This window comes from Capra hircus, chromosome 15 (assembly GCF_001704415.2).
Source record: "Capra hircus breed San Clemente chromosome 15, ASM170441v1, whole genome shotgun sequence".
NCBI lineage: Eukaryota > Metazoa > Chordata > Mammalia > Artiodactyla > Bovidae > Capra > Capra hircus.
Window position 1 is genome coordinate 8,981,016 of NC_030822.1, and position 13,927 is coordinate 8,994,942.

At 46.5% G+C, this 13,927-nt stretch overlaps 1 protein-coding gene across 5 annotated transcripts in view; it reads right to left on the reverse strand.

Moving 5' to 3' along the window:
• Positions 3,790–13,927, reverse strand: part of ALKBH3 (alkB homolog 3, alpha-ketoglutaratedependent dioxygenase) — a 44,642-nt gene continuing 34,504 nt past the window's right edge. For 4 of the 5 annotated variants that reach the window (XM_005690132.3, XM_018059220.1, XM_018059221.1 and 1 more), the window contains 2 exons: positions 5,937–6,035; positions 3,790–5,206 (listed from right to left, as the gene is read on the reverse strand). In XM_005690132.3, the coding sequence (XP_005690189.1) occupies positions 5,114–5,206; positions 5,937–6,035 (192 nt within the window). In that variant the 3' untranslated portion in view covers positions 3,790–5,113. The other variant, XM_018059223.1, reaches the window with a different exon arrangement.

Genomic DNA, 13,927 nt, shown 5'->3' on the forward strand with positions numbered 1-13,927 from the left:
TAGAGCATCAGAGGCGCGGCGGCAGGCGCTTGTCACAGCGCTCGCCCACACCCTTCCTGCAGTGGGTGGCTAATTGCAACCCGATCACGCGGCCCTTGAAAGCCCCGCGCCTGGCCCACCACTTCCTCCTGCCCACCCCACTCCCCAGGGGGAGAAGCTTTGTGGCTCCAGGCATGGACCCAAGGTTTTGCCGGCTGGTGAAGGGACTGAGAATGCGCAGTCCCTCCAGCCCTGGCCCAGCGCGGGAGAGGGGGCACGGGGATGGGGGGGCCGTGGCGGTGGGGGAGCATGGCGGTGGGGGTGCAGAGACCTCCCCAAACACCAGGGATACCCAATCTCACGATCTGAGCTACCCTCTAGTACCTCAGTTTCCTCATCTGTTTAAAAAAAACTAAGCAATCAAATTCGGAGAAGGCAATGGCACCCCACGCCAGTACTCTTGCCTGGAGAATCCCATGGATGGAGGAGCCTGGTAGGCTATAGTCCACGGGGTCGCTGAGAGTGGGACACGACTGAGCGACTTCACTTTCACGCACTGGAGAAGGAAATGGCAACCCACTCCAGTATTCTTGCCTGGAGAATCCCAGGGACGGAGGAGCCTGTTGGGCTGCCGTCGATGGGGCTGCACAGAGTCGGACACGACTGACAGCAGCAGCAGCAAGCAATCAAATTATGTGGTAACTCAGCGGTAAAAAAAAAAAATCCACCTGCAATGCAGATGCAGGATCTATCCCTGGGTCAGGAGACCCCCTGGCGGAGAAAACGGCAACCCACTCGAGCATTCTTGCCTGGAGAATCCCATGGACACAGGAGCCTGCTGGGCTACAGTCCATGGGGTCGCAAAGAGTTGGACATGACTGAGCAGGCGTGTAATAGGTCCAGTAAATACTCAATGCTTCCTTCTGGCTTTCACCTTTCCTTCCCTTTTAGAAACCTGGCATTTGTGTCCAGAGTTAAAAGCAAGTGGGGTCAGAGGCCAGGATCCTGCCTGAGCACATCCACACTTGTGGAGCCCACATGAGAACAGGGACTGTGATATCACCATTACACGGGAGGGAAGTGAGAGCGATTATTAGAGTATTATCTAAATAACTGCGATGATGACACTGTCACACAGGCCTTGGTCAGCTCCAAGCTGGCTCATCTGAGAAAACACTCTTTTGGGTAATGCTGGCTACAGCAACACTATCTAAGTTATGCCGAAGGCCCAGCCCAACACAGGGCTCTGGCCACAGGCTGAGAAAGGCTTTTCTAATTTGGCACAGGAGCACCAAGCCAGCTGGAAAAGGCACCATTAGCCTGTGTTCCACTCATGAATAAACATCAAGATAATTTCCTTTCTGACCCCCTGACACAGGAATCATTGTATCTAAGAGTGGATTCCAGCAGCACAAAACTAACAGGGCTCTCATACAGGGGTTCCTTGAAAAAGAAAAAATGGGAGGGTGGGGTCAGGGGACAGTTGTAGACTAGGTCCCTCTGAGGAGAGCATGTGGGTGGAACCACATATATGTAAAGATTTCAACCAACAGAATGCATCACTATGGAAACATTCGGCTTTTTCAAAGAAATAGTTAAGAAAATAAAGCAATCAAGACTTCAGATTCAACACTCCAAGTGTTTATGACCAGAAAAGGCAAATGGGTCTCAGATATTCTGCAGCCAAGTAAAAGCTGCCAGAACTCAAGGAAGAAATATTCCCAGTGGGGCAGGGACCCGTCACGTGTCCAGGCTTTCTCCGAAGCCCTCCAACTACTCTTCTGCTCACTGCAGGGCCCACTTAACTCTTCTGGGGTTGCCATGACATGGCCCAAGAGATGGTGCCACTTACCGGCCAGGCCTAGACAGCTCTGCCACTCGCGGGGGGCAGTTCATGCCAGCCATGGAGGCAGCAGGGAGTGTGTCACAAGAGAATAGCAGGTTAATTAGTGAGCCGTGACCCCAACTTAATAGGAATCATCAATGCCACAGGAGTTAGTGGTTTAGCTGACAACTACTTGGAACCTGATTTCAATACTAAGGACACCGACACCAAGTGTCAGACTGCCCCGAGGCCTGCTTTGAGGCAAGCTGCTGGTGGTCCTGCTCCTTGGGCTGTCTGCTGGTTGATCGGAGCCGTGATGCTGGCCAGCATCATGAGGAAGCCTGATGCTGAATCTAGGCATTAGGGTCCCGAAATGGACTCACAGGTAAGAATGAAGGGAAGCAGCGGCCACCCGCCTATGACAGAAAGGTTGCTTGGATGGTCAGGAAACATGTTCTCAGTCACTTGCCAGGAAGGCTGGAGAATTTGTCTAATTCATCATAAATTGGATTGTATCTCCCCACAATAGCCCCCCGCCCCCCCCCCTTCCCCCCCGTTAAACTGGACCATTCTCGCCCAGTTGGCAGCAGAGTTTCTGACTAGGAGATGCCAGTGTTGATTAAGGAAGTACAGACATCTGCCCTGGTGCACAGGAGAGCCAGGGGACCAGCAGGGTGGCATGGCAGTCAGCCCAGCCAGCATGGCCCTGAGGGGAGCTTGGGCTGCCAGCCCTGCAGGGGCAAGCCCTGAGGCTTGGGGCCCCGGAGGTGCCCACTAGACCATTCTGCCTAAATCCTGCATGGCAGAGGAAGCACAGTGAGGGGATTAGCCTGTGCTTTATGTTCTGGTTCTGCCATTCACAAGTCCTGTGAAATGACTTCACCTCTTGGAGACTCGGTTGCCTCATCTCTCCTATGGGAACAGCAGCTGGTTCTGGCAGGGCTTCAGGGAGGGTTAGGGATTATGTATAAGAAGCTCCCGTGTTAGTCGCTCAGTCGTGTGTGATGCTTTGCGACCCCATGGACTGCAGCCCACCAGGCTCCTCTGTCCATGGGATTTCCCAGGCAAGAAGACTGGAGTGGGTTGCCATTTCCTCCTTCAGGGATCTTCCTGACCCAGGGATTGAACCAGGGTCTCCTGCATTGCAGGCAGATTCTTTACTGTCTGAGCCAGCAGGGAAGCTCCTAGCATGGTTACTAAATTGTCCTGGCAGGTTATTAAAGCTCAAAGAAACCAGCTAAGAAAGCAGCTAAGAAACCAGACTTGTTTTTTCCTTCACGCTACAGCTGCTTTATTTGCTCCCTCAACTTTAATAAGTAATGCTGGCAAAAAGAGCTTTGGCCTTAATTCTTAGTTAAGATTTACAATCAGCGAGACACAGCGACAGGTTGGTGCAGTCTCTGAGCATGGGCAGTCTTTGCCAGGGCCTGGAATTCCTGTCCAGTTCTGAACCCTGTCCAGCAACTACCTCCTTGACATTTCAGAAGGGACATTACCTTAGTAGTAAAGAGTGGCTGTTCTGCCATCGGGCAGCCAGAAACAAAACCTCAGACTGCTGCTCTCAGATGAAGAAACCCAGGTGGTGGGCCAGGAGGTCAAGAATTTGTTTCCCTGACAGACATGGCCGTGATGAGGGAAGAGATCAAATCTGCAGCTGACGCAATGCATGGCCTGAATTGGGAGGGATCTGGTAACAAGACTTGGAGTCATCTCCTGGCTCTTTCACTTGTGGGAATGGAAAAGGAATTTCCCCAGGGTCACGCATCCAACTCACAGCCAAAGTTGGCGGCACCTCCCTGGCCAGGCTGTGTGCGTCTGAACTGCGGGAAAGCTACGAATTAAATAGGTTTTGTTTTTTTGTTGTGGTAATTTGTATCTCTCTCACAGGAAGGCTTACTGTGACGCTCAGATTTTATAAAGCATTTGGTATTTCTTAGACAAAGGAGCTACACACATGAGACAACATTTAAAAGAAGAGACTCTGGTTCAAGAAAGCAGAGAGCTCAACAGAAGAACACTGCCTGGCCAGGCAAGGCGCTCATCTGCCCCTGGCCTTTTATCATGATCTTGGGGCTCATCAATCTTACAGCGTGGAATGGAAACAAGACCAAAAAGCAAGAAGGCTGGGTAAATTTTCCCCATGGGGCACTAGGGAAACTCTAACTCCCTCGCCCTACTTTCAGCCGTTTAAATCATCCTCTTTCTCTCTGGTTTTCTCTGTCTTGGTTTGGAACTGATCCAGCATGCTGCTCCTAAGTCTAGGGGTCAGGAATACACGTGCTTTTATGATGCAACAAGGGGCAGCCGCTTTGTCTGTTTTGGGAAGCTTGGTGACATCAGAGACTAACCCTCGAATCTCGGGAGCGTGTACAGAAGACAACACTTGAGTCAGAAGAAAGCCTTAGTCATGGGGCTCCTGAACTCTACGGGGAAAAGCACTATTAAGGTAACTGAGTCTGTTCCCTGCAGGAAGGCTCCCGCTCCTATCTGGCTTGGGTTTAAGAGACTCAAGTAATTCTCCGGGGGAAACAAATCTGTGTGGAACAGCTGCCACTAGCAGGGCATTTGCCGCTCTTCAGCTGAAATTTCTCATGACATCACTCAATTCCTCCTCCCCTTGAGGGGACAGTTTCCTCTTGTATTACGAGCAGTCCAGGGGGCAGCTTGGAAATACACTGGAGAAGACCACCTCTGCTCTTCACTCAGAGGCCTGAAACCTGTCTGCGTGTCTCCCAGGGCGATGGACAGGCAAGGAGACTCGGTTAAATAAAGTGCTCCCAGAGTATGCAGCTTTCCATTACCACAGCACACAAGCCAACATGTTCAGGATTCGAGGCAGACTTCAGCAAAACTCTGTTTGGGTTGCAGCAGCTGTCTGCCTGCGGAAGGCTCCCGAGTCACTGATGTGTGTTACTATCTCCACTTTGCTACAGGCACAAGGAACAAAGATGTGGATTAACCCTCCCCCGGAGGCAAAGTCCATTCAAATTTCTTCAACTGAAACCGGAGAGGGCAGTGGTGGGGAAATGGCTTATGGGCAAAATCATCGGTAAACACAGCCATAGCAGTTTTTAATCTGCCTAAAGAAAATATGTGATTTCAAAATGTGATTAGGGATTACTGTTCCCACAGTAAACGTATTTTGAACACGAACTGCAGGCTGTCATTTAATAGAACTCCGAGCTGAGAAGCAAATCCCACCCTCATCCTCCAGACAGCCACGAGAGTAGCTAGACCAGCCTCCGGAAGTGTCTTCATGGAGGAAGCTTTGCTCAGTCTCAGCGTGGCTTCCCTCTCCAGGATCTCACATCACCAGTGCACCCCTCGAGGGTCAGGATAAACTGTCCGAAAGGTCAAGTTTATTCTTGGTCCTCTGGAGTGGTACTCTTTGGGCACTCGATGCTAAATGGAAATAGGAAAAACTCTGACATAAACACACTTACACTTTTACTACAAAGCCATTTAAAACTTCTTTATGAGGACACAAACATATTTCAACTTTATCTCCCTTCAATGAGCAGCAATAGCTCTTCAAGGTCTTGTGGAGAAAGGTCTTCTCGGAAACGAATCCCCACCCCCACCCTCACGGAGGTCTTTTCATTTTCTTCTAAGTGCTGCTCTTCCTCGCGGCCTCCTGCCATTTTTCCCAAAGCTCATAAGCCCACACACAGATGACTGAGATCACAGAGAGGCGCAGGGTGCTCTCTCAGGCTGGGCGTTCTTACATTAACCTGCCCACCTTACAAATGGCCTGGCTGAAGCTGCGGAGCTGTGCAGCCCCCCATGAGAGCCACTGGCTGCCTGAAGCTCTAGCTTAATTGAAAATGCAGTTCTTCAGCACTCCAGACACATCTCAAGGGATCAAGAGTCACGTGTCTGGTGGCGAGCGCACTGGGCTGCAGACACAGAACACTTCCTTCATCACAGGAAGTTCCACCGGACACCACTGCTGGAGAGCGCCATTCTGTCAGCACTATCAGAACTTCTCGGAAATGACGTCAGTTTATTGCCTCGTGCTCCTTATAAAAGCAACGTGCTTTTCGCCACGTTTAATGCCGAAATTAATCATCATGAGCCTGTCGGCAAACTGCCTCCCCACGACAGCGAGTCCGTGTTACCCGCACGTCCTCACCTGCCAGTCCGCTTGCGTGGCCCCTTCCATGATTAACAGGGTCCCGTGATCCAAGGGTATCTTCACTCGATCCACGTACGTGTAGTCTCCATTGTCTTCCTAGAAAACAGTATTTATGGCACTGAATTTTTTCTTTTTTGCTTGTGTGATCAGGATGCAACAGAAGGCGACACTGGTTAGAGAAATGGCAACTCCAACTCAGTCAGGTGGCAGGGCTTCGTTTACCAGCTCTGTCGCTTGGCAGCTGGCTGGCCGTGGGCAGGTTATTTCACCTCTCTGTGCCTGAATTTACTCATCTGTAAAAACAAAGATGATGGTACTACCTGGATCATAGTGCTGCTGTGAGCCTCAGTTGATGTATGTGTGAATTACCTGGAGCCCAGCAGGTATTAGGTACAGTGTAATAGCTGGTTTTAGAAAAGGCAGAGGAACCAGAGATCAAATTGCCAACATCTGCTGGATCATTGAAAAAGCAAGAGAGTACCAGAAAAACATCTATTTCTGCCTTATTGACTATGCCAAAGCCTTTGACTTTGGGGATCACAATAAACTGTCAAAAATTCTTCAAGAGATGGGAATACCAGACCACCTGACCTGCCTCTTGAGAAACCTGTATGCAAGTCAGGAAGCAACAGTTAGAACTGGACATGGAACAACAGACTAGTTACAAATAGGAAAAGGAGTACAACAAGGCTGTATATTGTCACCCTGCTTATTTAACGTATATGCAGAGTACATCATGAGAAACGCCGGGTTGGAAGCAGCATAAGCTGGAATCAAGATTGGCGGGAGAAATATCAATAACCTCAGATATGCAGATGACACCACCCTTATGGCAGAAAGTGAAGGGAAACTAAAAAGCGTCTTGATGAAAGTGAAACAGGAGAGTGACAAAGTTGGCTTAAAGCTCAACATTCAGAAAACGAAGATCATGGCATCTGGTCCCATCACTTCATGGGAAATAGACAGGCAAACAGTGGAAACAGTGTCAGACTTTATTTTTTGGGCTCCAAAATCACTGCAGATGGTGACTGCAGCCATGAAATTAGAAGACGCTTACTCCTTGGAAGAAAAGTTATGACCAACATAGATAGCATGTTGAAAAGCAGAGACATTATTTTGCCAACAAAGGTCCGTCTAGTCAAGACTATGGTTTTTCCAGTAGTCATATATGGATGTGAGAGTTGGACTGTGAAGAAAGCCGAGCACCAAAGAATTGATGCTTTTGAACTGTGTTGTTGGAGAAGACTCTCGAGAGTCCCTTGAACTGCAAGGAGATCCAACCAGTCCATCCTAAGGGAGATCAGTCCTGGGTGTTCTTTGGAAGGAATGATGCCAAAGCTGAAACTCCAGTACTTTGGCCACCTCATGCGAAGAGCTGACTCATTGGAAAAGACTCTGATGCTGGGAGGGACTGGGGGCAGGAGGAGAAGGGGACGACAGAGGATGAGATGGCCGGATGGCATCACCGACTCAATGGATCCTGAGTTTGCGTGAACTCCCGGAGTTGGTGATGGACAGGGAGGCCTGGCGTGCTGCAATTCATGGGGTCACAAAGAGTCGGACACGACTGAGCGACTGAACTGAACTGAACAGCTATTAGTGTTCATATCATCAGCATCCAAATTGCAGAAAAGTACATTCTGGCCTATGAAGGAATTCAAAGTCATTTATACAATAATTCTTTACATCTGCCTTATTCTGCGCCCTGTGTTCTGACAGTATTAAGAGAACAGGCTTTCAAACAAGCTGTGGTGTGGTGAGCTTTGACCACCTTTCACAGTTTATGCTAATTCACTAATTAATATCTATGTTAAAACTGATCATAACTCTTCCTATAGCTACTTTGGTATTTTGGAGATACATTCTCGGTTCTTTCCAGAACAGTCAACAGCCAGATTTTCTCAAAGAAAGGGACTCTGTCGAGACCAGAACAGTGTTGCTAAACTGAGCCTGGCTGTGTAAGCCTTTGAGAACGGATGGCAACTCGTGAGCACCTAGAATACAGATGCCCATATTTACACTGCCCTTTCTTCCAGAGCTCAAGTCAATCCACGGACAGTATCATGGTGAAGCTTCCCAGCACGGCTGCGACATGGCCCACAGGTGGTGTCACTCCTCCTGCACCGCTGACAAAGGAGCACAGTCAACAACTTCCTTGCTCACAGCGAGAGAGAGCACGTGCAGAGCTGAGACTGGGATAGGCCCAAGTGTCCTGACTTCTTCACTCCATTCTAAGCAGACCCATCCATCCATTTGCTTCACTTCCAATGCAAGAGATTTACATTTAAATTACTGCAGGACTGATTTCACTGCAATGCTGTGTTTATGTTTATTATTGCAGGGGTGCTTCTGAGAATGTAACTGTTTACAATGGTTTCCCCCAGGAAAATCAAAACCAAAACAATAATGAACTTTTATAAACAGTCTAGATTCCAGGCCCCAACCCTTGGCAGTGACTTTATCAAGTACTGTCATAACTTCCCTAAGCAGAAGACACAAGCAATGTTTGAAATAACATTCAGTCTCCATGACTGATTTTGTGTCTGCCACCTTCTGCTTTCCAGTAGCAAGCACCACAACATTCACCTCTGACCCCTCAGCCAACCACAGAGGACTGGGAAGGTGACCTTGTCTGCAGGTGGCCCAGTTCCATCTCAGAAAAGCAAAAGGGTGCTCTCTGAAAAAAGGACAGCAGATAGAGGAGATGTACATCCTACTGAAGAAAAGATATCAGAAGGCAGTGCGCTGCTCATGAGATCAGAGGGTCCAAGGCTCCTTGATTTAGGCTGTAAAGTCAGTCACCAGATCAAGGTTCGACACAGCTACAGACAGAACTGCTGCTGCCCTCCACATAACCCAAAAGTACAGCGGGACTTTAATCTATAAATCAAGCACTGGGACAGGAGAGTGAGGAGACAGGGAAGATACTTACCACCACAGGAAGACAAGCCTGAGATGATGATCTCCTAGAACATTAAAGCATTATTGAAGTAATACTGTATATCAACTATACTTTAATTTAAAAAAATAAAACACTAAGAAAGAAAAGCATGTCCTTGGAAGAAGGAGTTGTACATGCAACAGCTAGAGGCCAGGAAGCCAAGGCCCATCCTGCATACACAAGTCTGTGAGACCAGAGGGCAGGTCTAAGGAGTGATTTGGAGGAGAAGTTAGGAGAGTCAAGAGCCAGCACTTTCTAATCCAGGGTTGCTCTGTCAGAGCCACTGTAATAAAATGCAAATCTGATCTCAGAATTTCCCTCTCTTGCTTAAAATACATTAATGACATCCCAAAGGTTTCAGGATGGGGTTCAAATCCATTACCCTGGCACCCAAGGCCCTTGATGACCTGCCTGCTTCCTTCTCTTCAGCTTTGTCTCCTACATCCCTTTCACGGGCACCCTGTGCTCCAAATAAATGGAACTCCTTAACTCTTTTCCAAAAGTTGGGGGGAAAAGTCATTATTGGGGGAGGAGTAGGTGCTAAGGCCAGCAGAAGAGGTGAGCACTGTAACCCTATCTGGAAACACGAAGCAGGGAGAGAGGATTCCAAACCCAGGAGGGGTATATCAGCATGGACTGAATGTGATGCTCAGCAGAGCCACGTCCCCCTCTCCAATTCTAAGATCTAAGTTTTTCAAATGAGAGAAAGCCTCAGGGTGGTTTGAAACACATCACATCCAGTATAACCCTTCCTTGTACCAAACAGCAGAAGAGGGGGAGCCTTTTCTTGGCAGGGAGCTGCCTCGATCCGTCTCCTGCAGGGATGGTGATACCAGCACACCCACAGGGAGAGGTGATGTCACCACTCTGCTGCTCGCCATTCGCTCCTTCAAACACCCTTGGCTCAGCAAATGCATTCCTCATTTCCTTCTCAGGGGAACTTCCCCACCCAGGGATCGAACCCAGGTCTCCTGCACTGCAGGAGGATTCTTTACTGACTAAGCCACCAGGGAAGCCCCCCATAATTCGCAGGAGGACACAGACGGGAAAGAGGACAGGGGATTATACCAAGGCAGCACTGGACTCACAGATGCTTCCTTCTCCGGAGCCTGGGGCAGCAACAGACCACACAGCCACCTTTCAATGCAACCAAGATCCACAGAGACTTTTTCCACCAAGGAATCAGATAGAGGGCCAGAGGAGCTCACGTGGCTGAGCATAAGAGCTCAGTTGATAAATGGATAAGCAACAGTGGAAACATGGGTCTGACTGTTTGGAGGAGCAAACTCACGGCTATTAAGCATGGCTGTTACCCAAACATGGCTCTGAAACCCTTTTGATTTACTCAGGTCTTTGTGAAAAACAAAACAAAACACATCCTCTAAAAAGCCCTGGCTTAGGGTAAAATTTTCCATTCCTGATCCCCATTCAAAGAGACTGCAGGGCCAGAGTCAGTCTACAGGGTGGGTTTTGCCACTGATATTCTTGGTTTCCCACACACCTGAAAACTCTCAAGTAGATGGAAAAAGAAAAACAAAATGAAAAAGAAAAAATAATTTTTTTTTCACATTAATGTTAACCAACATTCTCACTCCCTCCTCAACCATAGCCAATTCATCTGAATGCTTAATTATACTTTTCAATGAATGCTGGGATTTTCCAAAGTTTCACAACTCTTATCAAGATCTGAGTCTATTCAGTTTCCTTTAGAAAAATGCTATTTAGAGGGGGGAAAAAAAAAAAAAGCCTGGATGTATTTATTGTCATATCATTACACACCAGCCAACAGATAAGAAATGTAAACGTTCTTCATTCCCTTGGAAAGGAAATCTTCACACTGTATGAGATCAGTGTAGATCTTTCATGTAATTATCGCTTTCTTGTCCTAAAAAGGTATCTTAGAAATTACAAACATCAGTGCTTAAAAACCATCATTGGCATAGTTTTTTTTCCCTACTATAAAAGTAACATAAGTTCACTAGAGAAAATGATATGCTTGTAATTACATGTTCAATGTCCGCCTTTTTGATCTCTGATAAACTCCATGAGGGGAAGACGATGCTATCTTTCCCTTTTGAAATATGCTCAATGCCTATCACATATATCAATAAATATGTCCTGAATGACTGAAGAAAAGCACCAAGAAGAAATAAAAATCACCTTTAATCCCATCATCCAGAATTCGTACAATACAAACACAGGGAATATTCTATACGTACAACCGTGCACTCATTTTTAACACTGTCCTGTGAGCATTTCCTACATCTTAGATGTACAGTATTTCTTAAAAATGGCTATATAATATTCCTTTGCATGAACATATCCTTCCTCCCTTAAACTCATAAACTATTTTTTGACCACCTGGATATGTCAGGCACTGTGCTGAGGATACAGCAGTGAGGTATGCACAGTTGGAAATAGATTTTAATATACCACTAATACTTAAAAAAAAAAAAGGAAAAAGAAAGAAAAAGCTACTGCAAGTAGATTTTGGGCAAACTATCTCTGAGTGTATTTCTAGGCTATATTCTTTTCTTCTTTTTGGCCATGCTGAGCGGCATGTGGGTTCTTAGTTCCCAGACCAGGGATCAAACTCATGCTCCCTACATTGGGACCGCAGAGTCTTAACCACTGAAGTCCCTAGAATAAATCCTTTAAAATGGAAAAACTGGATCTAAGGGCATGAACTTAAAGGCACTTTGATTTATAGTGTCAAACTGCTTTAAGCAGATTGTGGCAATTTATAATTCCATCTGGAAAATACGACAGTACCTACCTTCTGAGCACATCATCATCAATATGGAACATTATCAATTGACAATGATGAAAAAAGTTTAGGGAGAAACAGCAGCTCATTCTTCAAATATAAAGTTCTTTAGTTACTAACCAAGTTCACCATTTTCTCATATGCTTATCTGCTGTTTGCATTTCTTCTATTGCAAACTCTGTTCATGTCTTTTGTCCATTTTTCTATGGGATGTTAACACTTTTATTGATCTGCAACCATATATAGTAAGATATTTTCCCTTTGTTATATTTTCTGTAAATATTTTTCTTACTTGCTATTTGACTTTTAACTGTGTTTATGATGTTTAACACAGAATAGCTCAAAAACTTTTACAATCAACTCTGCTGATCTTTCTTTGATTCCCCTTCATGGTTTTTATGCTTAGAAAGCCTTTTTCTCATTCACAGGAAACCTAAATATACAACTGCATTTCCTTTCAGCTAAAAAAATTCTGTATTTTTTAGATTTAACTCTTTAATCCACCTGGAGTTGGCTGCCCACTCCCCTGAGTCCAAGTGTTTTTTCCTAACAATTTCCAGGTACTTAAACCAAGTCATCCTGCTAGACTTTCTGGACACCATCAACCATGGTGTAAGCTGCTAAAATGCCAGGCATGTTAGGGACCGTATGTACCCAGTACTGCTAATTCTCACCACAACCCTGTAAGGGACGTGATATTCTTCATGTTATTATAAGCAAAGGAAGCTGGAGGGAAAGTACATTTCTAAGGCAAAAGGCTGGCAGGAGACATGGAGGCAAGTATTTGAACTAAGACCTGCCTTGTTTTAAAGTCTGTATTTTTTTTCCACCTTACTGTGCTCTCCAAAGTGCTTTCTTTCTTCTGAAATCCTGTAATACTTCCTGCCTGAATGACATGGCACCCTGTCTGTTCTGTAAGGGTCACCATTACCAGCAGGTGGCATAAACAAGGGGCGTGGGGCAGGTGCAACAGAGCGGGGAGTGGGGACCATGGACACCAGACAGCCCGGGACTTGTGCACCCTCTGCGGCTTCCTCGTTATTCCCCGGGTGTTGCCTGATCTTCGGATTTTCTAGGGAAGCTGATAAATGGGATTTTTACATGATCTCTTCTGAGTTATAAATTTCTTAAAATTTCTTAAAAATACTGGGAAGTATATACACAAGTCTGAGGACCAGTTCCTGCTTAAGAGCTGCCCAAATGAGCTGCTGGTGGACCCATCACAACTCCTCTCATGCTCACATCTGGTCGTCCCACGTAAGCGCCCAAGCAAGCCCAGATGTTACCTGCCCAGCTTCTTTGATGACCCTTTGCCATTCCACGTGATAGTGCCTGAAACAAAGCTCAGTACACGTATGCTTTAATCTCAGTGATCCCAAAACAATCAGAAAATGCCATGGATGCGAAATATGCTTCCAAATTAATGATCTTAGTCAACAGTGAAACATCTGGTTTTCCAAGTCATCTTTGATCTCCCGGATGAGCTACTTACCTAGAAATTCTTCCATCTTTTTATTAATAAGATGCTTATAATAACAAAACAAATGAGCAGAAAGATCAAAATAAAGTAGAAGCCTGCTATCTGTTTTTCATTTCCAAAGCTCAGGAAGCACCTGACATGCAGTAACTATTATTATTTTGTTCACTGAAAGGCTTCAAGGCTACAGGAGCCCTTGAAGGCTAGAGAGGACTTCAGTTAATGAGAAGGTGGTGTGCATTTGTGCTAAGTTGGCTCAGTCATGTCCAGCTCTTTGCAACCCTATGGACTGGGGCCTGCCAGGTTCCTCTGTCCATGGAATTCTCCAGGCAAGAATACTGGGGTGGGTTGCTAGGCCCTCCTCCAGGGGATCTTCCTGACCCAGGGGTTGAACTTGTGTCTCTTACGTCTCCTGCATTGGCAGGCGGGTTCTTTACCACTAGCGCCACCCAGCAAGTCCAATGAGAAGGTGGAGAGCATGTCTAAGGAGCAAACAGATAAGTCAGAGTATGGTGCAATCACACAGGGACATTGAAGTAAGACATCAAAGTTGGTTGGGCATAGATTTGGTGAAGATTTGACAATCTGGCTGGGAGAGTTTACATTTTATACCGTGTGTTCCAGCAGGAGCGAGTAAAGACTTCTAAGTTGGAAAACAAACTGATGAAAGCAGTGAGCTCAGTCTTGGCTTTCTGCTCCTCTTCTCTATTCTTCTGCTCTGAATTGATAATGGGTGGTTCCATAGCTTTACATACTATCTAGATTATTAGTTTCAAGTCAGTTCAACAACTGATTGTCCATTC